This window comes from Scyliorhinus canicula, chromosome 3 (genome assembly GCF_902713615.1).
Source record: "Scyliorhinus canicula chromosome 3, sScyCan1.1, whole genome shotgun sequence".
NCBI classification, from domain to species: domain Eukaryota; kingdom Metazoa; phylum Chordata; class Chondrichthyes; order Carcharhiniformes; family Scyliorhinidae; genus Scyliorhinus; species Scyliorhinus canicula.
The window spans coordinates 77,361,554-77,388,976 of NC_052148.1; the positions used below are offsets into that span (position 1 = coordinate 77,361,554).

The 27,423-nt window shown below is 47.9% G+C and overlaps 1 protein-coding gene across 1 annotated transcript in view; it reads right to left on the bottom strand.

Moving 5' to 3' along the window:
• Positions 1-27,423, bottom strand: part of LOC119962751 (atrial natriuretic peptide receptor 2) — a 195,123-nt gene that overhangs the window by 43,797 nt on the left and 123,903 nt on the right. Inside the window, exons 15-16 of the mRNA XM_038790768.1 lie at positions 25,293-25,461; positions 14,325-14,471 (exon numbers count right to left, since the gene is read on the bottom strand). Of these exons, the coding sequence (XP_038646696.1) occupies positions 14,325-14,471; positions 25,293-25,461 (316 nt within the window). The remainder of the gene's footprint in view (positions 1-14,324; positions 14,472-25,292; positions 25,462-27,423) is intronic.

Below are 27,423 nucleotides of genomic sequence, written 5' to 3' on the forward strand. Positions count from 1 at the left end.
CCCCAATTGGCCGCGCACCCGAGCCTGAAATGGTGTAGAATTAATCCCCGCCCGTCTATAAAATCCCCCTGGTCCCCGATCCCCGCGCCCCCAACCAGGGCTGCCGTGGACTGAGGCCACAGCCGCCACGCTAGCATCCCAACGGGAAATAGGTTTTTAGTTCCACGCCATGGGAACTCGGCTAGTCGGGAGCGGAGTATTGCTGGACAGGCCTCTGGCAATGGCCCCCCCAGCGGTGCGCCGTGCTTCAAGGTCAAGGCAGTTTCCGGGGCCCGGAGAATCACCGGAACGGTGCCAGGCCTGATTCTGGTGTGAAAGTGAATTCTCTCCCCTGCGCCGGCCGCAATTTCAGCGCGGGGCTGTGAAGAATCCAGCCCAGAGTATTAAACACTGGGATGTTGCCTAGTAACAGAGAGGCTATGGAGGAACAGAGAGTAGTTTGAGGGCACTTGAAATAATCTAACCCAGGAATAAGCAGTTTCTCACAGAAATTGGTGGAAACATGAAGAGAGACTGCGGGGAGCAGGTTCAAAAGAAAGAACAGAAAAGTCATGAAAAACAGGGAAAGGTCCAGGAAGACTGAAGTCAAGCAAAAATTCTGTTCAGTAAAGTTAAAAGTGAGGAGCAGAAAGGATTAAAGAGCTTGCAAGGTAATCGTGATGGTGGGGTAGTGGTATTGTTACTGGACTAATAAGCCAGAGATCCAGTGTAATTATCTGGAGAACCACGTTCGAATCCCACCACAACAGATGGTGAAATTTCAATTCAATAAATATCTGGGGCAAAATTCTCCGACCCCCCGTAAGGTCGGAGAATCGCCCGGGGCCGGCAAAAATCCCGCCCCCGTCGTGGCAGAAATTCTCCGCCACCTGGGAATTGGCGGGGGCGGGAATCACGTCGCGCCGATCAGCGAGCCCCCTGCGGCGATTCTCTGGCCCATCGATGGGCCAAAGACCCGCCGCTGAGAGGCCAATCCCGCCGCCGTGGTTTGAACCACGTCTGGTGGCGGCGAGATCGGCGGCGCGAGCGGGCCCCCGGGGTCCTGGGAGGGACGCGGGGTGATCGGACCCCGGGGGGTGCCCTCACGGTGGCCAGGCCCGCAATCGGGGCCCACCAATCGGCGGGCGTGCCAGTGCCATGGGGGCACTCTTTTTCTTCCGCCGCCGCCACGGCCTCCACCATGGCGGAGGCGGAAGAGAATCCCCCAGCGCGCATGCGCCGGTGGTAACGTCAGCAGCAGCTGACGCACCGGCGCATGCGTGAACCAGCGAAGGCCTTTTGGCCAGCCCCGGCACCGGGCGGCGGGCGTCAAAGGCCGCTGGAGCTGGTTTTGGCGCTAGTTGGCGTGGTGCCAACCAGTCCGGCGCGGGCCTAGCCCCTTTAGAAAAGGAAATGTGCCATCTTTACTGTACCTAGTCTGGCCTACTGGTAACTCCAGACCCACAGCAATGTGGCTGACTCTTAAATGCCTGCTGAAATATCATAACAACCATTCACTTGTATCCAACTTCTATGAAGCCGACCAAAAGGAGGCAACAGAAGCATCGGCAGCAAATCCTGTCCTGTTGACCCAGCAAAGTGCTCCTTACTAACATCTGGGGACTTGTGTCAAAATTGGGAGAGATGTCTGACAGATTAGTCACACTGCTGGAATCAGACCTTACAGAGAATGTCCCAGATATCACTATCACCATGCTTGGCTATGGCCTGTGCCACCTGCAGAACAGACACTGCATTGGTATATACTCATGGGACGGTTGCCCTGGGTGTCCTCAACATTGGCTCAGCACAGTGGTTAGCACTGTTGCTTCATAGCATCAGGATCCCAGGTTCGATTCCCGGCTGGGTCACTGGGGCAGCGCGGTAGAATGGTGGTTAGCATAAATGCTTCACAGCTCCAGGGTCCCAGGTTCGATTCCCGGCTGGGTCACTGTCTGTGCGGAGTCTGCACGTCCTCCCCGTGTGTGCGTGGGTTTCCTCCGGGTGCTCCGGTTTCCTCCCACAGTCCAAAGATGCGCGGGTTAGGTGGATTGGCCATGCTAAATTGCCCGTTGTGTCCTAAAAGTAAGGTTAAGGGGGGGGGGGGTTGATGGGTTACGGGTATAGCGTGGGTTTGAGTAGGGTGATCATGGCTCGGCACAACATCGAGGGCCGAAGGGCCTGTTCTGTGCTGTACTGTTCTATGTTCTATGTTCTAAGTCCCGAAAGACGTGCTGTTAGATGAATTGGACATTCTGAATTCTCCCTCAGTGTACCTGAACAGGCGCCAGAATGTGGCGACTAGGGGCTTTTCACAGTAAGTTCATTGCAGTGTTAATATAAGCCTACATGCGACAATAATACTGTAATAATTATTATTATTAAATCACACAGCACCAGGTCAAACATGGGCAAGGATCCTCCTGCTGATTACCACATACCGTTAACTCTCAGCTGATGAATCAGTACTCCTCCATGTTAAACACCACTTGGAGGAAGCAGGGAGAGATAGATTGACATTAACTATTTTTGTCCAATCATGAAACTTCTTCCTGCTGTGCTTTCAGGTCCTCAGGGACACAATGCTTGCTTTGACAGTTAATGCTATCTGCTCCCACTGTCTACATGTGGTTTGGCTGGAGTACCTTCTGGTGCTCTCGCCTCCTATCCACATCATTCACCAAGGCCTCCAGTGCTGTATCAAAGAGTCATGGGCATGCTCCCTGCTCTGTTGCTCCATATTTACTCTTCTTGCAGGTTAGACATTCTGCCCCAATCACTACCAGAACATGCTGCAGCAAAAATGCATCTCCCTCGAAGAATGCAGGCTAGCTTCAAGTAATGCAGGGGAGCCTCAAGCGATACTAGCCCCACACGGACCTGGGACCCCTGCTGAGGTACACAGTCACTGAACAGCATATTTGACTATTATTTAAACTAGCAATCAGCATGACATTTGCATGGGTTGCATTGGGAAGAACTGGTGAGAATAATCACATAGCGTAATCCTCATGTTTTTTTTTCTGGCTTTTGAATGTTGTTCCCAATGTAATTTAATTTTAAATTTTCATCAACATAACTGATATCTGAAGAAACGTGCAATGGTAAATTTTCAGTGCGAAAGAGGTTGTTTCACAGTAATTGAGACTGAATACGCCATTCAACGTTCACTTCCACCCGAATAGATTACCTTTTTCTGGCATGTTTGGTGGGTTCATTGTGAGTAAATAAAGTAAACGCTGGAAGATCTGCTTGATAGATGTTGCCTCCACCCACTGATGTGGTCTTCCATCTTCAACTCTGAAGACGAATTTTAGCTGGCGTGTATTCCTGCTGGCATGATGAAGAGTCAGGTGTCGGGGGGAGATTCCTATTGGGCCTTCAGCTGCATCTCATTATTTCCCACTGGCATCAGGCAGGGTTCCTGATCTGCCATGGCAGGCACCATAAGAAGGTCCTGCTGTAATTTAATGCTGGCATGAAACTGATATTTGGGCCTCATGTTGAATTCTGTGCCCCAAATCCCACTCCTCCCACAGTCCACCGTGGGAGCATGGGAAAATTTTGCCCTTCCTGATCTCAAACTTCACTGCAATTATGAATGCCAGACATTCTGCCCAATTTACTCCTTAATAATGATGAATGCTGATAATCTCACTGTTACTGTAACAATAAATTCCAGGCCAATGTCATAGCATTTGTGCAATTAATTAATCATGGCATTAATTAATGACTGATTTCTCTTTGTCCTCTTCAAACGTGCTACGTTTTGCCAAACATTCTGTCTTGAAGCAGTGCACCATATACCTCCACACATTTCGCTGAAGCAAATGTAAACATGCAGTCTCAACTTTAAATATTCCGTGCAAAATGTTCAAACCTAAATAAATTAAGCAAACACAGCCAAATACATGTCCAAGAGGGAAAGATATGCAGCTTTGATTAATTGTAGATTGACCGGGCTATTTTTTGACCCCCAATTCTAATGCTTTAATAAATATTCAGCCTGCCAGGAGTAACAATAGATTTTCTACAAGGATAATTTACATTGTGTTGGATAATAGTTTAAATTCATTGCTACATGAGCCAATACGTTTCCTGTCATTGTGAGGTACCAGCGCCAGGGACCTGGGTTTGAGTCCGGCCTTGGGTGACTATGTGGAGTTTGCATGTTCTCCCCACGTCTGTGTGGTTTCCTCTGGGTGCTCCGGTTTCCTCCCACAGTTCAAAACTGTGCAGGTTACATGGATTGGCCATGCTAAATTGCCCCTTAATGTCAATGGGAGTGAGTCAAGATAGGGTGCTCCTTTGGAGGGTTGGTGCAGACTCATTGGGCCGAATGGCCTCCTTTTGCACTGTAGAGTTCTATGGTTCTGTGATGTGCTTAGTTATGCAGATTATTGCTACTTTTAATTCCATGTCAGCTATATAATAACTTTGTGTGGACTAGCAAATCTCACATTATGCTTCTGACGAAGCATTGAAAGACACATTGTTTTACAGTGGGGAAGGTGTTATGCAATGCAAGAAAAAATGAACTTGCGACTTCCGAAGGCAGCCATGGAGTGACTGGTCGCATACAGGGCATCTTCGGCTCAAAGTCGTTGGCGTGGACACTTTATACCCGTAAGTGGGGTAGTTCCAGCAGGAAAGTGGTGCAGAAGGTGTAGAGGAAGAGGGTCTCCCAAGATTGGCATGTCTACTGGCTACCAGATCTGCCAAACAACAGTCAAAGATCTGGCGAAGGAATTGGAGGGGGCCTGTGGCACAGCAACAATTGTGAGACTGGTGGAGGGAAAAGCCCAGATGGAACAGTGGATGGCCTTCAACAAAGATGAATTCTGACAGCAAAGGAAGGAGATGCAAGGGGACTGGGGAGGGACTATTGAGGGAGCAGTAGCACTACTGCGAGGATCGATGGACCGAGTGGAGAAGTGCCTTGAGGCATAAAGAGGAAATATATAAGACAGTGGTTTCTGACCAGCGAGACTGGACTGTGTCCCTGGAGGGGGAGGTGGGGGTCCTGGGGGACTTATACAAGTCGCTGAGGGTGAAGTTGGAGGAGCAGGAGAACAGGTCCAGGCAGTAGAACCTGCGGATTGAGGGGCTGCCGGAAGGTGTGGAAGGAACGAGTGCCACAAAATATTTATCAAGGATCTTGGGCCCCTGGTGGAGCAGGGAGTGCTGGTCAAGGCCCCAGAGGTGGACATGGCCCATAGGTTTCTAAGGCAAGGGCTGAGAGTGGGAGAGCCACCATGGGCGGTGATTGTGCGGATGCACAAATTCATGGAGAAGGAAAAGATCTTGCGATGAGCCAGGGAGAAGCAAGACTGCGAACGTGAGGGGAACCGTGTCCGACTATATCAGGATATAGGTCCAGAACTCGCAAAGAGGCGTGCAGGATTTAACAGGGCCAAGGCATTGTTGTACCGAAGGAAGATTCGGTTTGGGGTGCTGCACACGGCAAAATTGTGGGTCACTATTTCAAAACATTGGAAGAGGCCAATGACATTAAAAGCTGTACCTGTAAAGGTTGGAGCATATGGTTGTTGTATGTTGCCGGAGGGCAGTTTTTTTTTCACTTTTGTTTATTGATGTTATTGTATATTGTACTTTGGGGAGGTTTGTATGTTTGTACAGGGGAATCTGCTCCACCTTCTGTGGTGTCTTTTTGGAAGGGGTGGATTGTGACTTTGGTTGTTTTTTATCTACGGGTGGGTTGGGGGGGGGGGGGACGGGACTGGGGGTGTGCAGGCAGGGCCTTTGAGCGGGAGCTGCCACCCTGGCAGGTAATGCTGGCGAATGGAGGTGAGGTGGGGGAGGAGAATGCAAGAGGTGGCCAGATGGGGTGAGGGAGAGAGGGGAGGAGGAAATGAGGGGGGGGGGGGGGGGGGGATTGAAAAGTGGCAGAGTTGGAGACTAAGTGTGGTCATAGATGAAGAGGGGGCTATCTTGGAATGGCCTGATTTAGGGTGGTATTAGAGGAGGCAGAGCTGGAGGGAGATATTGGCGGATGATAGAGAGGAGTGGAGGCGTTAGCCTCTGGTAAGAATTGTAACGTGGAACATCCATGGATTGAACGGGCCAATTAAGAGGTCCTGTGGTTTTGCACTCCTGAGGAGTTTGAAGGCGGAGGGGATCTTCTTACAGGAGATGCACCTCCAAGTGAAGGAGCAGGTTAGGTTGAGAAAGGGATGGGTGAGACAAGTATTTCACTCGGTGTTTGATTCGAAGTTACGGAGGGGATGGCCATTTTGTTGAACAAATGAACTGGGTTTGTGGGGGCCAAGGAAATGCGGGACCGGGGCAGAAAATATGTCATAGTGAGTGGGGTGCTGGAGGGGATGCCGGTGTTAGTTAATGTGTATAAGCCAAAATTGGGATGATTTGGGGTTTGTGAGGGGTTTGCTGGGGGCGATTAATTGGGTGATGGAAACGAGGGTGGACAGGTCGAGCCCCAAGTAAATAGGGAGGTTGAAGATGGCTAAGAAGTTGGGAGGGTTTTGGAGCGGATGGGAATGGTTGACCTGTGGAGATTCAAGAACCCAGGGAGGAGGGAATAGTCCTTCTCCTCACACGTGTATAAGGTGTACTTTGTGGTGAGCTGGGTAATGTTGTTGGGGTGGTGGAGGTGGAGTACGAGAGAATTGTAATTTCCGATCACATGCCGCATTGGCTGGAGATGAGGTTCAGCGAGGGACAGGTGCAGAGGCCGAGATGGAGGTTGCTGGATTCGGGTTTGTTGGCAGATTAGGGGTTCTGTGAAAAGGGGAGGTCAGCGATCGGGGAGGGGAGTATGTGGAGATCAATCAGAATGGGGAGGTGTCGGTGGCCACATTTTGGGAGGCGTTGAAGGCAGTGGTCCGAGGGGAGATTATCTCGTTCAAGGCACACAGGAACAGGAGGAGGAGGGAGGAACATGGACGCCTGTTGAATGAGATAGTTGAGATGGACAGGAGTTACGCGGGGGGCCCCCAGTAAGGGTTAATGGTGGAGAGGAAGATGTTGCAGGGGTAGTTTGATTGGTTGTCAACAGGGAAGGCAGTGGGCAGTTAAGTAGGGTGAGGGGGTTTTAATATGAATATGGGGAGAAGGTGAGCCGTGTGCTGGTCCATCAGCTGAGGAGGCAGGCTGCTTCCAGGGAAATATTAAAGGTGAAAACGGAGAGTGGGGGGTAGTTGCGGAGGTAGTATCAGAGCTGGGGGAGATAAATGAGGTGTTCCGGGATACTGAGAAGTTGTATAGGGCGAAGCTGGGTGGGGAGGAAGCGGATATGGGATGGTACCTGGAAGATTGCAGCTTCCAATGTTGGAGGAAGAGAAGAGGCAGGCATTGTAGGAGCCATTGGGGCTGAGGGAGGTAAATGATAGCATTGAGGGGATGGAGTCAGGAAAGGCTCCAGGGCCGGATGGCTTTCCGGCGGAGCTCTATAAGGCGTTAGCAACGGAGTTGGCAACATATTTACTGGGGATGTTTACTGAGGCACTGGAGAAGAGGGAGCTGCCAGAGACACTGATGGAGATGCTGAACACGTTAATCCTGAAGAAGAGGAAGGATTCTTTGGAGTGTGGGTCATATAAGCCCATTTTGTTGTTGAACACTGATTTGAAGCTGCTGGTTAATTTGGTGGTGGGAAGAATGGAGGGATGCATGCCAGGTGGTCTCTGAGGATCAAACAGATTTTGTAAAGGTCAGCATCTCTCCAGTGGAATCAGCTGAGGAGGCACTTAAAATTGGAAGGGATGCCGGTGCTAATGCCACTGTGCGGGAACATGGGCGGGATTCTCCTTCTGGGGGTCCTCCGCTTTGCCAGCAGCACATTCGCGCCCACGAATTCAGCATGGGGGTGGTACAATGGGGAAACCTGATTGGCCGGCTGCTTGGTCGGAGGATCCCGCTTCCGGTGGCGGCACACTGCACCAGAAAACCTGTCTGGCGGGACGTAGAATCCCGCCATAGAGATTTAAGCCGGGAGAGGTGAATGGGATATGTGGGAAGTGGAGGGAGGTGGAGAGGGACTTGAATCTGGAAGAATAGTTTGAGGGATTGGACCACTTCCGGGAGAGATTTGAGTTGCCAAGGGGGAGTGAATTTAGGTGTTTGCATGTGTGGGACTTGGCAAGAAAGGAGTTGAGGGCGTTTCTCAGGTTGCCAGGGTATAGCTGATTGGACCATTTGCTGCTCCTGGACGAGTCGGCAAAGTGTAGAATTGGGGATATATATGGCTGGATGGGAGCAAGGGGTGGGGCGCAAGTGTGAGGATCAGGTACAAGTGGGAGGAGGAATTGGGAGGGAATAGACTGGGGTCTGTGGTGTGAGTCAATGCGCAGGGTGAATTCAACCTCCTCTTGTGCAAGGAAGAGCTTCATTCAGTTCAAGGTAGTGCATAGGGTGTATATGACTCAGGCAAGGATGAGTGGATTCATTCAAGGGGTAGCTGACGAGTGTGAGAAGTGTGGGTGAGGGACGATGAATCAAGCACACATGTTCTGGGGCTGTGAGAAGCTGGAGGGGTACTAGGAAGCAGTGTTTGGGATACAACCTGAGACTGTGGGGGTGAAGGCCAGGCCAGACTTAATGGTGGCAATCTTTGGGGTATTGGAAGTGCGGGAGCTGCTGCAGAGGATGGGGCCGATGTTGTGGCCTTCATCTCTCTAATTGCCCAGCGAAGGATCTTGCTGAATTGGAGGTTGGATGCGCCATCTGTGGTGGCGGCCTGGCTGGGGGACCTGTATGACTTTCTTTGGTTGGAAAAGATCAAATGTGAGTTGAGGGTGTCGGAGGAGGGCTTTGAGTCATTGTGGGGGCTGTTCATGACAATGTTTGAGAAACTGTTCGTCGCGGGGGATAGAACATAGAACATAGAACAGTACAGCACAGAACAGGCCCTTCGGCCCTCAATGTTGTGCTGAGCCATGATCACCCTACTCAAACCCACGTATCCACCCTTACCCGTAACCCAACAACCCCCCCCATTAACCTTACTTTTTTTAGGACACTACGGGCAATTTAGCATGGCCAATCCACCTAACCCGCACATCTTTGGACTGTGGGAGGAAACCGGAGCACCCGGAGGAAACCCACGCACACAGGGGGAGGACGTGCAGACTCCACACAGACAGTGACCCAGCCGGGAATCGAACCTGGGACCCTGGAGCTGTGAAGCATTTATGCTAACCACCATGCTACCCTGGGGAAGACAGTGGGTAAAAAGGGGTAAATATTGTACAAACTCTGGATTGTGACGTTGTTGAGTGTGTTGTGCATGTTACTGTTCTCTTTACACATGTTTGTAATAAAATACGTTAACAAAAAATGGACTTGCATTTAGACAAGGCCATCCCAAATTGTTTGACAACCTAAGAGGCTTAGAAGCTGTTTTAATGTAGGAAAGACAGCAGCCAAATTTGCAGACTGTGAGGCTTTTACGGGTTGGTTGAGGAATGAATGTTGGCCAGGGCCAGCAGGGGATCCGTTTATTCTCCTTCAATTGGTGTGTGTGATATTTTCGAACTTGTTAGGGCAGACAGGCTTTGGTTTCAACTTTGATTTGACCGCCCAATACTTGCCAGTACTTGATTGATATTAGCCTAGATTACATGCTCAAGTCTCCAGAGTGGAACTTGAATGCTTGACCTTGATTCAGAGGCAAGAGTGCTATCAATGCTTATGCAACAATGTACTGTTATCAGACGTGCTATTTTATACTTTTGTGGAAATTTAATTTGTGCTTCGAGGGCCAAATTTTCGAATCCCATCCTTTTGAATATGATCATACATTCTTTTAACCTAAGGGTGGGATTTTTTGTTCCTTCCCACTGGTACGATCTTCCAGTCCCACCAAGAGTGACCCCCTGCAGTGGCTGTCACAGTGGCAGGAAGGTGAGCCATGCAAAATGCAGCAGACATCGGCGCAACCAGAAGATCCCTCCAACGGCCAATTGAGAGCTCCCTCAGCCACTGGAAAACACGCCACGGAAGGGATGGAAATTTCCACACTAAGTAGCAATTATTAACTCTCACCTAAATATTTTTGCCATGATTGCAATCACACCTTTGTGTCAGCTTTTTCATTACAAATTCTGAGGAAGGCATTTACCATTCAGATTTGTGTCACAGCTGGTCACAGTGTAGTTACAAGCTTGGGCCACTTGGCAGTGCTGTCTTATCTTCCCCAACATAGATTAGTTTTCATAGAATTTACAGTGTAGAAGGAGGCCATTCAGCCCATCGAGTCTGCACCGGCTCTTGGAAAGAGCACCCTACCCAAGGTCAACACCTCCACCCTATTCCCATAACTCAGTAACCCCACCCAACACTAAGGGCAATTTTGGACACGAAGGGCAATTTATCATTGCCAATCCACCTAACCCGCACATCTTTGGACTGTGGGAGGAAACCGGAGGACCGGGAGGATACCCACGCACACACGGGGAGGATCTGCAGACTCCGCACAGACAGTAACCCAAGCCAGAATCGAACCTGGGACCCTGGAGCTGTGAAGCATTTGTGCTATCCACAACGCTACCATCCATGCCATCCCTGTCAGTACTTAAAATTTTAAATATCCTAAATAAGTTTTTAAAATGGCAAAAAAGTCAAGCATTTAATTATTTTCACAATACGTTACAAAATTACACAATACGCAGGAAGCACGTTTCTTTATATCACTTTGATGTGCCAGTGACCTCAGGCATAACTTTACCATCTAACATTCTTAGATATCCATTTTAAAAGGGTGGAATTGACAATTAATGTCCAGTCGACAGAATAGTGAGAAACTGTATGCAGGACAAACATGCTTCCCATTGAATATTGAAATGAAGTGCTGCCCTGTTTGAAGTCAGTTGTTCACCATTGTTGATAATGGTTGGGACACAGAGGGTGAGATCTTCTGACTGTTTATGTGGCAGCATCCTCTGGTCCCGGCAACGGCATATCCCGCCCAAGGGGACCAGATTTTCACTGTCGAGGAGGTAAACTTGAGTTGGGAAATTCCCTCACTCAACAGACCCATTGCCTTTGAGAGAGTTCCTTAATAACCATGGGAGGGATTCTCCCCTACCCGGCGGGGCGGGGGTCCCGGCATAGCGGAGTGGCGCCAACCACTCTGGCGTCGGGCCTCCCCAAAGGTGCGGAAATCTCCGCACCTTTATGGGCCAAGCCCTCAGATTGAGGGGCTAGGCCCGCGCCGGAGTGGTTGGCACCACGCTGACTGGCGCCAAATCCGGCGCCAACGGCCTTTGACGCCCGCCGCCAAGGCTGGCCGAAAGGCCTTCGCCGGTTCGTGCATGCGCCGGTGCATCAGCTGCCGCTGACGCCACCACCGACGCATGCGCGCTGGGGGATTCTCTTCCGCCTCCGCCATGGTGGAGGCCATGGCGGCGGCGGAAGAAAAAGAGTGCCCCCATGGCACTGGCCCGCCCACCGATCGGTGGGCCCCGATCGCGGGCCTGGCCACCGTGGGGGCACCCCCCGGGGTCCAATCGGCCCACGCCCCCCCCCAAGACCCCGGGGGCTCGCTCGCGCTGCCGATCCCGCCGCCACCAGAGATGGTTCAAACCACGGCGGCGGGATTGGCCTCAAGCGGTGGGACTTCGTCTAGAGAATCGCCGCAGGGGGGCTCGCCAATCGGCGCAGAGGGCACGCCGATCAGCGGGGCGTGATTCCCGCCCCCGCCAATTCCCGGGTGGCGGAGAATTTCTGCCACGGCGGGGGCAGGATTTTCGCCTGCCCCGGGCGATTCTCCGACCCTGTGGGGGAATCGGAGAATTTTGCCCCATATTTTCATTCCATGGAGGCAAGGATGAAGTTGGGCCTGCTACCTCTATGCACAGTTCAAAGATGGCTATGGAGACTGGTGAATGTCCAGGTATGCTGGTTAGAAGGCCTCTGTTCTCTGGGGCTTAATCCCAGTTATAACAAAGGCTGTTAGGCACTCGAGCACTCACCTTTTATACTTCCTCACCCACTCTCACTCAGCCTGTGAAAACAGACTCCCACCTGCGTTAATCTAATCTTGGAGCTCAGCCAAACATTCATAAGGTCAACTACAATAACAGATATCAGGGGTGCGATTTACCGGCCATGTCCTGCCAAAATCAGGATGGCGCATGGCTGGTAAATCCCGCAAGATAACTCTTATGGGATTCCCGATGGTTGTTACACCCCGCAATATCTAACTAAATCTAGCAAGATCTCATGACTGGATCCCGTGCAGTTGATTGAGCTGAACAGCTCACTTCACTGTGCCTACCCCAGATCTGACTGGTCCCCGGGATCTATCAGCCTCACTGAGGAGTCTCCAACCAGACGCCATTTAGCACTGATCTCCTCAAATGGGACCAGGTGGAAGGACTCTTGGGGGGTGGTCTCCCTGGCAATTGGAGGCCCCCAGGGTGGTTGGCCACTGGGCAGGCTGGCACATTGGCACTGCTGATGCCACCTGGACACCATGACAGTGCCATCCAGGTGCCAGCCTGGCACTTCCAGGGTGCCCAAGTGGCAATGCTAGCCTGGCAGGGGATTAGGCCTGGGGATGGAGGTGGACTGTGGGGCAGCTCAAAGATTCCCCAACAGGTGAGTTGGGGCATTTGAGGAGGGGGGAGTCGTGGGTCGGTGGCGGGAATCCAAAGATCATGTCGGGTGGTTGGTGGTCGGGGCAACATTTTTAAATGGTTGATCTCGTCCTGCATTGGTGAGTGGAGCTCCCCAGTGCAGGAAATGCGACTGATTGCAGCCTCGGAACTCCCGGTGCTACAAGTGCCAGGAACAACCCCACTGAACCAGCAAAAAATGAGACTCTATTTTTTTCATTAAATCGTGTTCCTGTCACCTTATTTAAAGTTAGTTCACAGAAGCCTTATTATGTATGTTTCGCTGAGCTCCAAAACATTTTAATGGACTCACTCAGACGGGATTTATTTTCACAGGAATTTTGGGTGTTTTTTGATTTGATTTGATTTATTATTGTCACATGTATTAGTATACAGTGAAAAGTATTGTTTCTTGCATGCTGCACAAACAATGCATACCGTATATAGGGAAGGAAGGAGAGACTGCAGAATATAATGTTACAGTTATAGCAAGGTGTAGAGAAAAGATAAACTTAATACGAAGTAGGTCTATTCAAAAGTCTGATGGCAGTAGGGAAGAAGCTGTTCTTGAGTCGGTTGGTACGTGACCTCAAACTTTGGTATCTTTTTCCTGATGGAAGGAGGTGGAAGAGAGTATGTCCGGGGTGCGTGCGGTCCTTAATTATGCTGGCTGCCTTTCTGAGGCAGCGGGAATTATAGATAGAGTCAATGGATGGGAGGCTGGTTTGCGTGATGGACTGGGCTACATTCACGACCTTTTGTAGTTTCCGGCGGTCTTAGGCAGAGCAGGCTCCATACCAAGCTGTGACAGAACCAGAAAGAATGCTTTCTATGGTGCATCTGTAGAAGTTGGTGAGGTTCGTAGCTGACATGCCAAATTTCCTTGGTCTTCTGGGAAAGTAGAGTCGTTGGTGGGCTTTCTTAACTATAGTGTCGGCATGGGGGGACCAGGACAGGCTGTTGGTGATCTGTACCCCTAAAAACTTGAAGTTCTCGACCCTTTCTACTTTGTTCCCATTGATGTAGATAGGGGCATGTTGTCCACTATGCTTCCTGAAGTCAATGACAATCTCCTTTGTTTTGTTGGCATTGAGGGAGAGATAATCGTTGTCACACCAGTTCACCAGATTCTCTATCTCATTTTAAGGGCATCATCTTTTTCAGGGCATATCAAGACTTGTCATTGTTCTATGGCTGATAGGTTTTATAATCATACTGGGTAAATGGCATGCAGGATGAAGCGGGACCACAGAAGGGGCATTGATGGCATGAACACCTTAGAAGAGGCATGAGAACATAGAAAGTGCAAGACCTTACGAAAGGTTCCCAAATTCAGGGTATGGTTCACAACTTCCCTGAGGTGTGTGCCCTTGAGAAACTGGCCTGACCACAAACAAAACTGAGTGTATAACCCTTACAGTAGAACCTGCCAGGTTGGAATTACAAGGTGCGAGCTCACTAATATTAACTGTAACCTTCAGTTAATTTCTCCCTTTAAAATTTCATAACCTTTTAATTGGTGCAAGAGATTTGTTAGAATTTAAAAGCAGCAATATTCACATGCTGATTTGTAACTTTGTGATTAAGATTTCCATTGTCTCAATTAGAATATTCCCTTAGGCCTTTGAATTTTGCCTCAATTTTCGTTAAAGCATAATGTTACCTTAGAAACACTGAGAAACCCCCTAAATACTTTTGGATTTTTTGGGTTTCATTAATGATAAACATTGTATTGATAACAGTTCTTACTGAGGTAAAATTTGATAGAGTAGGTTTTCTGCTTTTCTTTTTTCCTCAAGGTAGGCCTGTGTTCTTTCCTCCACCAGCTTCTCCAAGTTATTGGCATACTGTTCCATTCTTGACAGCAAATTGTCCAAGATACTGCTGCTGCCTTCCCTGTAAGAAATGGACGAGAGATCAGTGGCCTACCAAAATTGATTTAAAAGTCTGACATGGTGATTAAATATGGGCCGGAATTTCTAGTCCTGCCATCTCACCATGGGAGATTTGGCCGTCCAGCCAAAAGCCTATTGACCTTCGGTGGGACATGACAATCCTGGTGGTGGATGGGGTTGGAATATCATACCCGTGGATATCAGCTCTCAGGAACCTTTATGATTTCAAATAATATCTTCACATGGACTCCAATGGTTCAAGATGGTAGTTCACCACCATCTTCTCAAGGGCAATTAATAAGGGGCAATAAATGCTGGCCTAGGCAGTGACGCCCACATCCCATAAATGAATAAAAACAATGCAATAAGGTGTCTAGCTATCTTAGTAAACAATGTTCTCTTTGCTTCTGCATTTAATGACATTTTTGTTCCTGACACACTCCGCTTTGACTTGAGTCTCTTTAAAGAGTCTCAGTAATCAGTTTCAAGCACTTCTCCACTAAAATAACTGGGGGATTTGCAGCAGGCTGATTCTAACAGTGTCTTTTAATTTTTCATCAGTGGAATTCTTTGTGAATCACACCAACTCCTGATTGACAATACCCATTACAGCTGAAGTTGGTACTTTGAATGCTGGACAGTGAAAGGAATTGTGTGGGGGGGAAAACTGAAGTGACATCACAATAAAGCTGTGACCTGATTGGCTGGTTGGGAATCTGTTAAATGTGAAAAAAAATAATATTGCAAAACAAATCTAATTGATTAACCAGATAGTGGAGTAACTAAATCCGAGGGCAGTGATCGGTATTTAGCATTTAATTTTACAGTAAAAATCATCTTGCCTCAGGGCCATATAGTTAATTGTAACTCAATCTAACAATAGTTCAAGTGTTTATTTTAAATTAATTAATCAGTGCTTAAATATCACTCAGTGGGGTGCAGTGCTCTAATTGTGAGATGTGGCAGATCTGTGACGCTTCTAGCGTTCCGGTTGACTACATTTGCAGCAAGTGTAACCAATGGCAGCTCCTCAAAGACCACGTGGTTCGGTTGGATCAGCAATTGGATGGATGCACTTAGGAGCATGCAGGGGCGGAAAGCGTCAGAGATAGGAGTTATAGAGACGTGGTCACACGGTGCAGGCAGAGAGATGGGTGACCACCAGAAGGGGGCAGGCAGTCAGTGCAGGAATCTCCTGTGGTTGTCCCCCTCATGAACAGGTATACCACTTTGGATTCTGTTGGGGCAAATAGCCTATCAGGGGAAAACAGCAGCAGCCAGAGCAGTGGGACCACGGCTGGCTCTGATGTTCAGCTGGGAGGGTCAAAGCACAGAAGGGCAATAGTCATAGGGGACTCTCTAGTCAGGGGCACAGATAGACGCTTCTGTGGACATGAAAGAGACTCCAGGATGGTATGTTGCCTCCCTGGTGCCAAGGTCCAGGATGTCTCAGAACGGGTAGCGGGCATCCTGAAGAGGGAGGGCAAACAGGCAGAGGTCGTTGTACATATTGGTTCTAACGACATAGGCAGGAAGTGGCATGAGGTCCTGCTGCAGGAGTTCAGGGAGCTAGGCAGAAAGTTAAAAGACAGGACCTCTAGGGTTGTAATCTCGGAATTACTCACTGTGCCAAGTACCAGTGAGGCTAGAAATAGGAAGATAGAGCAGCTAAACGTGGCTAAACAGCTGGTATAGAAGGGAGGGTTTCCATTATCTGGACCACTCGGAGCTCTTGCGGGGCAGGTGTGACCTGTATAAGAAGGACGGGTTGCATCTAAACTGGAGAGGCATAAATATCCTGGCCGCGAGGTTTGCTAGTGTCACACAGAAGGGTTTAAACTAGTACGGCAGGGGGGTGGGTACCAGAGCAATAGGCCAGAAGGTGAAAACATTGAGGGAGAACTAGGGAACAGGGCCAGTATGGCTCTGAGGAAGAGCAGATAGGGAGATGTTGCTAAAAACAAGGGTCTGGTGGCCTGAAGTGCATATGTTTTAATGCAAAAAGTATTACGGGTAAGGCAGATGAACTTAGAGCTTGGATTAGTACTTGGAACTATGATGTTGTTGCCATTACAGAGATCTGGTTGAGGGAAGGACAGTATTGGCAGATAAACGTTCCAGGGTTTAGATGTCTCAGGCGGGATAGAGGGGGATGTAAAAGGGGTAGCAGAGTTACGCTACTGGTTAGGGAGAATATCACAGCTGTACTACGGGAGGACACCTCAAAGGGCAGCGAGGCTATATGAACAAAAAACAAAGAAAATGACAGCACAGGAACAGGCCCTTCGGCCCTCCCAGCCTGCGCCAATCCAGATCCTTTATCTAAACCTGTCACCTATTTTCCAAGGTCTACTTCCCTCTGTTCCCCGCCCGTTCATATATCTGTCTAGATGCCTCTTAAATGATGCTATCGTGCCCGCCTCTACCACCTCCGCTGGTAAAGCGTTCCAGACACCAACCAACCTTTGTGTAAAAATCTTTCCATGCACATCTCCCTTAAACTTTCCCCCTCTCACCTTGAAATCGTGACCCCTTGTAACTGACACCCCCACTCTTGGAAAAAGCTTGTTGCTATCCACCCTGTCCATACCTCTCATAATTTTGTATACCTCAATCAGGTCCCCCCTCAACCTCCGTCTTTCCAAAGAAAACAATCCTAATCTACTCAACCTTTCTTCATAGCTAGCACCCTCCAAATCAGGCAACATCCTGGTGAACCTCCTCTGCACCCTCTCTAAAGCATCCACATCCTTCTGGTAATGTGGCGACCAGAACTCCACGCAGTATTCCAAATGTGGCTGAACCAAAGTCCTATACAACTGTAACATGACCTGCCTACTCTTGTACTCAATACCCCGTCCGATGAAGGCAAGCATGCTGTATGCCTTCTTGACCACTCTATCAACCTGCGTTGCCACCTTCAGGGTACAATGGGCCTGAACTCCCAGATCTCTCGGTACATCAATTTTCCCCAGGACCCTTCCATTGACCAAATAGTCCGCTCTTGAATTTGATCTTCCAAAATGCACCACCTCGCATTTGCCTGGATTGAACTCCATCTCCCATTTCTCTGCCCAACTCTCCAATCTATCTATATTTTGTTGTATTCTCTGACAGTCCTCCTCGCTATCTGCAACTCCACCAATCTTAGTATCATCTGCAAACTTGCTAATCAGACCACCTATACCTTCCTCCAGGTCATTTATGTAGATCACAAACAACAGTGGTCCGAGCACGGATCCCTGTGGAACACCACTAGTCACCCTTCTCCATTTTGAGACACTCCCTTCCACCACAACTCTCTGTCTCCTGTTGCCCAGCCAGTTCTTTATCCATCTAGCTAGTACACCCTGAACCCCATACGACTTCACTTTTGCCATCAACCTGCCATGGGAAACCTTATCAAATGCCTTACTAAAGTCCATGTATATGACACCTACAGCCCTTCCCTCATCAATTAACTTTGTCACTTCCTCAAATAATTCTATTAGGTTTGTAAGACATGACCTTCCCTGCACAAAACCATGCTGCCTATCACTGATAAATCTATTTTCTTCCAGATGTGAATAGATCCTATCCCTCAGTATCTTCTCCAACAGTTTGCCTACCACTGACGTCAAGCTCACAGGTCTGTAATTCCCTGGATTTTCCCTGCTACCCATCTTAAGCAAAGGGACAACATTAGCAATTCTCCAGTCCTCCGGGACCTCACCCGTGCTCAAGGATGCTGCAAAGATATCTGTTATGGGTAGAGATCAGGAATAAGAAGGTTGCAGTCACAATGTTGGGGATTTACTACAGGCCTCCCAACAGCCAGCAGGAGATAGAGGAGCAGATAGATAGACAGATTTTGGAAAGGAGTAAAAACAACACGGTTGTTGTGATGAGATACTTCAACTTCCCCAATATTGACTAAGTTCCTGCGGCGCAGGGTGATCTGGCCCTGGGGGTGCGCCCACATTGGCCTGGCCTGCAGTCGGGGATCACCGATTCTTGTGCGGGCCTGTGCCATGGGGCCACTCTATTCCTACACGCCGGCCTTGTAAGCCTCCGCAATGGCTGGCGTGAAGATGAACCCCCCCCTGCGCATGAGCGGGGATGACATCAGCAAACGTTGACGCTCACGTGCATGCGCAGACCCGCGCCGGCCGGTGGAGTCCCTTCGACCCCAGCTGGTGTGGCGCCAAAGGCCTTCCACGCTGGCCAGCAGGGCGCAAACCACTCCGGCGCTGACCTAGCCCCTGAAGGTACGGAGGATTCCGCACCTTTGTTCTGGCCCTGCCACTCCACTGCGCCGTTTCTGCCTACCCCGCCAATTCCCGGAGAATCCCGCCCCGAGATAGGGGGCGGATGTTTGAGGGTAAATCAACATCTGACATGTGGGAGGCTTTCAAATGTCAGTTGAAAGGAACTCGGAACCGGCATGTTCCTGTGCGGAATAAGGATAAATACGGCAAATTTTGCGAACCTTGGATAACGAGAGATATTGTAGACCTCGTCAAAAAGAAAAAGAAGGCATTTGTCAGGGCTAGAAGGCTGGGGACAGACGAAGCCTGTGTGGAATATAGGGAAAGTAGGTAGGAACTTAAGCAAGGAATCAGGAGGGCTAGAAGGGGTCACGAAAAGCAATTGGCAAATAGGGTTAAGGAAAATCCCAAGGCTTTTTACACGTACATAAAAAGCAAGAGGGTAGCCACGGAAAGGGTTGGCCCACTGAAGGATAGGCAAGGGAATCTATGTGTGGAGCCATAGGAAATGGGTGAGGTACTAAATGAATACTTTGCATCAGTATTCACCAAAGAGAAGGAATTGGTGGATGTTGAGTCTGGAGAAGGGTGTGTAGGTAGCCTGAGTCACTTTGAGATCCAATAAAACGAGGTGTTGGGCCTCTTGAAAAATATTAAGGTAGATAAGTCCCCAAGGCCTGATGGGATATACCCCAGAATACTGAAGGAAGCAAGAGAGGAAATTGCTGAGGCCTTGACAGAAATCTTTGGATCCTCACTGTCTTCAGGTGATGTCCCGGAGGACTGGAGAATAGCCAATGTTGTTCCTTTGTTTAAGAAGGGTAGCAAGGATAATCCAGGGAACTACAGGCCGGTGAGCCTTACGTCAGTTGGAGGGAAATTACTGGAGAGAATTCTTCAAGACAGGATCTACTCCCATTTGGAAGCAAATGGATGTATTAGCGAGAGGCAGCATAGTTTTGTGAAATGGGAGGTCGTGTCTCATTAACTTGATAGAGCTTTTCGAAAAGGTCACAAAGATGATTGATATAGGTAGGGCAGCGGATGTTGTCTAGATGGACTTCAGTAAGGCCTTTGACAAGGTCCCTCATGGCAGACTGGTACAAAAGGTGAAGTCACACGGATCCTGGGTGAGCTGGCAAGATGGATACAGAACTGGCTAGGTCATAGAAGGCAGAGAGTAGCAATGGAAAGGTGTTTTTCTGATTGGAGGGCTGTGACTAGTGGTGTTCCGCAGTGATCAGTGCTGGGCTCTTTGCTGTTCGTAGTATATATAAATGATTTGGAGGAAAATGTAACTGGTCTGATTAGTAAGTTTGCAGACGACACAAAGGTTGGTGGAATTGCGGATAGCGATGAGGACTGTCAGAGGATACAGCAGGATTTAGATCATTTGGAGACTTGGGCGGAGAGATGGCAGATGGAGTTTAATCAGGACAAATGTGACGTAATGCATTTTGGAAGGTCTAATGCTGGTAGGGAATATTCAATGATGGTAGAACCTTCAAGAGTATTGACAGACAGAGAGATCGAGGTGTACAGGTCCACAGGTCACTGAAAGGGGCAACACAGGTGGACAAGGTAGTCAAGAAGGCATACGGCATGCTTGCCTTCATTGGCCGGGGCACTGAGTATAAGAATTGACAAGTCATGTTGAAGCTTAGTTAGGCCACACTTGGAGTATAGTGTTCAATTCTGGTCGCCACACTACCAGAAGGATGTGGAGGCTTTAGAGAGGTTGCAGAAGAGAATTATGAGGATGTTGCCTGGTATAGAGGGCATTTGCTATGAGGAGGGACTGAATAAACTCAGTTTGTTCTCACTGGAACGACGGAGGTTGATGGGCGACCTGATAGCGGTCTACAAAATTATGAGGGGCATAGACAGGGTGGATAGTCAGAGACGTTTTCCCAGGGAAGAGGGTTCAATTACCAGTGAGCATAGGTTTAAGGTGCGAGGGGCAAGGTTTAGAGGGGATGTACGAGGCAAGTTTTTTACACAGAGGGGAGTGGGTACCTGAAACTCGCTGTCGGAGGAGGTGGTGGAAGCAGGGACGATAGTGACATTTAAGGGGCATCTTGACAAATACATGAATAGGATGGGAATAGAGGGATAGGGACCCTGGAGGTGTAGAATATTTTAGTTTAGACGGGCAGCATGGTCGGCGCAGGCTTGGAGGGCCGAAGGGCCTGTTCCTGTGCTGTACTTTTCTTTGTTCTTTGTTCTTTGAATGTTTTTCCTTTAAATGAAGGCCTCCTGGAGTTATTCTGATAAGTGTAATGGCTCTGTAGAGACAGTCTAGGGTTGCTCGATAACTTAAACCATAAACCGTGACAGGTAACCAAAAACCTTATTGCTGTATTAACTCTTACTTTGGTTCTTTTTATTTCTTAAGAAAGCAGTCTCTTTGTAAAAAATGTTTGGCAAACCTTTTCTGTTTGTAAACCGGAACAGGAGCAGCCTGTTCAGCCCCCAGGCCAGTGCAGCCATTCAATTACATCATGTTTGAGCTGAACTTCTTCTCCATTTCTTATTCCTTATTCCTTCATAACTGTTACTTAACAACATTTGTTGAGTCTTGAATTGACCCAGAACCCAGAATACTGCGAGCACTCCAGAAACACATTTTTCCCATTTTAACTTCTCAATTGAGTGGCAATTTGTGTTTATTAAAGTGATTTACGAAGATGTATAGAAGGTAGATTAGGGGCCACGTTGCCATGAACAACCGATTCATGCTCACATTCATTCTTGTTAAATTGAATTCTTGTTGACGATGTTATGTGATTTACTGCATGATTTCTTAAGCACCTCAGGTAGTGTCCTTGGGTTCAAAGGCAAAATGGAGAATTATATTTTTATTTCCTTATCGACTCGTGATAAAGTAAAGAATAAATCTGAGAAATATATAACCTTGGCATGATAAATACAAGTATAAATAGCAGCACTGGTGCACACACGCATTGTTCAAGCAAATTTGCTGTTAATGCAATATTTAGTTCCATGTTAGTTATACCTACACTTTTATTTTCTACACATTTAGGCCCTTTGGGCAAAAATGCCTTGGGCTGAAACTTTGATTCAAAGATCCACCATTCTCACGTGAAATTGTTCAAAGTGTTTTTCTTAAATAAAACCTGACCACAAGTTTCAAAAGCACATTAGGCAGGCTCTTCCAGTCCCACTGTGACAGGGATTTTCCAGTCCTGTCCAATATCAATGGATTTTTTTTGCCTCTCAGAATTTTCTGTTCATGCCTGTGACAGGAACCGCCAGGGGTGGGACCAGAAAATCCCGACCACCATTTTGTTTTTGATAGAAAAGGGGAATATGCTAGAACAGGGATAAGCAATATGTGTTGGTCAACCCAGTGAAGCCTACATCATGTAAGAGAATAAATAAAACCCGGAGGCTTGGGGCCGTATTCTCAGAACCTCCGTGCCGAAATCGCGATCGGCACGGAGGCGGAGAATGCCTGCGATCAGGTCCGAAGCCAACACAGGATTCTCCGGCGACCGGAGAATCAGCGGCAGTCACATGCACGCAGTCGATGCGCTGCCGGTCGGGGGCCGTTGAAAGAGGCCCCAGCGGTGATTTTCTGCGGTCGACCGGCCGAGTTCTCACCGAGTTCCACCAATGTGGTTCCCTTACGGCAGAAGCTCAGTGTCACGGCTGCAGAGGCCGTCCTGGTTGGGGGGGGGGGCCTCCACGATGGCCAGGCCCGTGATCGGGGGCAACCGATCGGCGGGCGGGCGCATTCCGGGGGGGCACATCTTCTTCCATGCCCGGCCGCTGTAGGGCTCCGCGATGTAGCATGGTAGTACAAGTGGATAGCACTATGGCTTCACAGCGCCAGGCTCCCAGGTTCGATTCCCCGCTGGGTCACTGTCTGTGCGGAGTCTACACGTTCTCCCTTGTCTGCGTGCATTTCCTCCGGGTACTCCGGTTTCCTCCCACAGTCCAAAGGCGTGCAGGATAGGTGGATTGGCCATGATAAATTGCCCTTAGTGACCAAAAAAGTTAGGAGGGGTTATTGGGTTACGGGGATAGGGTGGAAGTGAGGGCTTAAGTGGGTTGGTGCAGACTCGATGGGCTGAATGGCCTCCTTCTGCACTGAATGTTCTATGTTCTGTGTTGCGCGGGGGCTGACACGAAAATGGCCGCCGCGTACATGCGCGAACCCGCGGCCAGTTGCCGCACGTATGCTTGGCCCTGTACAACCTTCCTGCCCACTGCTTTCCTTCCCAACCTTATCGCTCGTTTCCTCACTGCCCAACCAACCCACTTGCTGCTTCCCTGCCTGACCCTCCCGCTCTTCCCCACCCTGGCCGATGCTCCAGCTCGCAGCTCTTCTCTTCTGCTTCCTCCCTCTTGCCAACCAGCTTTTGAGCCATGCCTCACAGTGAGGGTTTTGTGAGGGGATGGGCAGCACGGTACACAGTGGTTAGCACAGTTGCTTCACAGCTCCAGGGTCCCAGGTTCGATTCCCGGCTTGGGTCACTGTCTGTGCGGAATCTGCATGTTCTCCCCGTGTGTGCGTGGGTTTCCTTCGGGTGCTCCGGTTTCCTCCCAGAGTCCAAAGATGTGCAGGTTAGGTGGATTGGCCATGATTAAATTGCCCTTAATGTCCAAAAAAAAAGGTTAGTTGCGTTACTGGGTTACGGAGATAGGGTGGAGGTGTGGGCTTAATTGGGGTGCTCTTTCCAAGGGCTGATGCAGACTCGATGGGCCGAATGGCCTCCTTCTGTACTTTAAATTCTATGATCTGTGACAGTGAGTGAGTGAGTGAGTGAGTGAATGAGTGAAGAATGGAAGCGGAAACAGTCAGGTATTAAAATGGCAAACACGAGGAGGGCAGGGAAGCACAGACAAAGGGCGGGCCGTTGAGAGCAAGAGAGTTGACCGGTGGGAGGGGCAGTGAGCAGGTGGTAAGTAGAAGGAGTTCGCTTAGCAACTCATAAATCTTTATATTTTACAATTTAAAACTTATTTCATGTAGAAATGTAGGAATCCAAAGTATTTCAACTTAAGGCTGGGTATTTCAATGTTCTGTTTTCTGATGAAAGGAAACCTAACTATCGATTTTACAATGGTTGTAGTCTGTTTTACCTCCTTTTCACACTTTGATACGCAGTTAAGGTCATTGTGCTGCTGTTTGTTTTATTTTGACACTGTGATACAGAAGTGAAGGTTATTATGCTGCTATTTTGTTTTAAATGTTAACGAAACAGGAGTGAATGCTATCATCCTGTTTTGTTTTATCTTGCCATTAACTGAATAATGATGGTTATCATCCTGTTGTTTTGTGTTATCCTGGCACCATCCCAGGCCTTCTTTGAGCAGAGCTTTGGTGGAGCACTTTCAGGCCCTTGACTATTTATGGGGTGCAGTGTAATAGGCACCAGTTACTCTTGCTTGAAACTGTCCCAATTCAATATTGGCCATTTCTAATCATTGACAGTAAGTAGTGACAGACTTACATTCTCACTTAAAGATGTTTGAGAGCTAAAATAATTGCGGAGTCATGAATGTCAGCCAGTCTGTTGATGGAATTAAAAGCATTATTTGAATGAAGTGGTATACATTGGGCTGGATTTTGCTATTTCAACACTGAGAAAACCTGCATCAGTTGATCAAAATGGAGATGGGGTGGGGGGGGGGTGGGGGTTGGGGACGAAGACTATAAATTTAAATATTTGAGCCAATTCCCATTTTAATTGGCGCAGGAAATATGCTGAGTTGTGACCCAATGGGCACGCAAAATGACTTTAGGTTCAGCCTTTTAAATGCTTGCCTTAACTTTGAATTACTTTAAGTTATAGATTTTCAATGAAATGTAGGTGCTGAAGCTTGTGTGAAATACATCAGGTCAGGCAATTTGTGAAGCTTGAGGGAAACCTGTTGTGGAGCCATTAATCTTTTGAAAAGCAAGTTTGAGTTGCTGCCAACTTCAAACATCATAATTAGATGCAGAATAATAAGTTAAATATGTTTTTCATGCAGTGATTGATCATAGGGCTCTTCCTTAAAAAGGTAAGCGCCCATTAATTTGATCAGCTTTGTGTAAGTGTTTCAATAAATTTGAATACTTTCTCCAATGGAAAAAGGACTATTATGTATCCAAAGTATTGACAAATAATATTAATGTGCCATCAGGACCCAATGCTTTGAGTATTACATTAATTTAAAGTCAAGGCACCTGTTCTGATTTTGAAACAGCTGAACAGATGCCTGACCTCTTTGATGGAAATTCCATCTTTTGAGCCTTTGAAAAAAGTCAACTTCAAAGGCTTGATTGTATTGAGCTCTAGGCGGGGGGTGGAGGGCGGGTGGTTTATACAGCTGGGCTGAGTTCCAAACACAATTAATGGATTTAGCTCAATAGGGATTGTTTACGCAGCAGTCAAGGGCACAGTAAACCTTGTTTGATCGACAACTTCCTGACCATTTAATAGAGTTATATTTCTTGGAAGTTGTTTTTGAATGGCTTCTTGTTTATTTTGACAGATATATGAGCACTTGAGAGGTATTTTTTTAACTGAACTCTAAAAAGTAAATTCAGCCTTTTGACTTACTTATTGAATCTTGTAATCAGAGACTTAATTTGGCTAAAATCCGGTCTTTCAGCAATATCTTCAGCCCAGCACCTCTCCATGAAATTGCCAAGCTCTTCACTGTGACAGTTGATATCTGTTGTTGGCCTGAAGTAAGGTTTTTGCCCATTCCGGACCTTCTGAACAATTTCTGAAAGGTTAAGATATGCGATAAAAACATTTGTGTAACAAAATGAAAAATGAAAATCGCTTATTGTCACGAGTAGGCTTCAAATGAAGTTACTGTGAAAAGCCCCTAGTCGCCACATTCCGGCGCCTGTTCAGGGAGGCTGTTACGGGAATGTAATAAATGACAGGATAATATTAAATTGCAGAGAAGCTAACAAACTTTTCAGAAAGCTGTTGGCCTCAATACTGTTGAAAATCAGTACAAATGCATTTGGAAAATGTCTAGTTAGCCTATCAAGATGCAGAGAAAATTTAAAACAATAGGTTGAATAATGTCCTCAGTACTATTGACCTGTTCTAACAGAGTCCCTCAGAGCTGAGGCCCAGTTAAATCAGAGCGATTGTGGAGGTCTCAGAAACAGGTTAATCTGGAAGCCACAATCCTGTTTCCAACAGGACACACGGCTAAATAAGTGCAGGTCTAAATTCGGCTCAACCATGCAAACATTTCTGGGACAAGATAACTGTGAGCTATTGAAGTGACAATACAAGCTTAACGAGAGAGCTATCAGTAGTTTGAATTTACAACTACAAATACTAAATTTGGTATGATCCCAGACATGGCATTCTGAAACTAGTTGATTAAATTGAATCTGATTACAGCTAGAATTATATAATTCCTTTGCTATTGCATGTAGTTAAAAAAATAAAGTGATACTAAATATATGATTTAGTCTAATAATTCATTTGCCAATCTCTGATAGGTTAAGAATTAAATTGATGGGATTTTCTGCTGCCCCACAGAATCACAGAGTAATACAGTTCAGAAGAGGTCTTTCGGCCCATCGAGTCTGCACCTAATCCCATTTACCAGCACTTGGCCCTTGGCCCTTGGTTGAATGTGCAACATGGTAGTACAGTAATTAGCACTGTGACTTCACAGCGCCAGGGACCCGGGTTCGATTCCCAGCTTGGGTCACTGACTGTGCGGAGTCTGCAAACTCTCCCCGTGTCTGCATGGGTTTCTTCCTGGTGCTCCTGTTTCCTCCCCGAAAGACTTGCTGTTAGGTGAATTGGACATGCTGAATTCTCCCTCAGTGTACCTGAATAGGTGCCAGTGTGGTGACTGGGGGATTTTCACAGAAACTTCATTGCAGTGTAATGTAAGCTTACTTGTGACACTAATAAAGATTATTTATTTATTTATTTTACGATGTGACAAGTGCTCGTCCAGATACTTTTTAAAGGATGTGAGGCAACCCGCCTCTTCCACCCTTCCAGGCAATGCATTCCAGACTGCCACCATCCTCTGGGTAAAAATGTTTTTCTTCAAATCTCCCCTAAACCTCCTGTCACTCACCTTGAATTGTGTCTCCTCGTAATTGACCCTTCAACACAGGGGCCAGATGCTCCCTATTCACCCTGTCCATGCCCCTCATAATCTTGTGCACCTCAATCAGGTCACCCCTCAGTCTTCTCCGTTCCAGAGAAAATAACCCAAGCCTATAAAAAAACCTCCCTTCATACTTAAGTGTCCCATCCCAGGCAACATTCTGGTGAATCTTCTCTGCACCCCCTCCAGTACAATTACATCCTTCCTATAATGTGATGACAAAGGTTGCACACAATACTCTAGCTGTGACATCACCAAAGTTCTATAGAGCTCCAATATAGAGTCATAGATGTTTACAGCATGGAAAACAGGCCCTTTGGCCCAGCTTGTCCATGCTGCCCAATTTCTATCACTAAGCTATGCCCACTTGCCTGCATTTGGCCCATATCCCTCTATACCCACCCTGCCCATGTAACTGTCTAACTGCTTTTTAAAGGAAAAAATTGTACCCGGCTTTACCACTGTGTCTGGCAACTCATTTCAGATGCTCACCACCCTCTGTGTGAAGAAATTTCCCCTCTGGTCTCTTTTGTACCTCTCCCCTCTCACCTTAAACATATGCCCTCTAGTTCTAGACTCCTCTACCTTTGG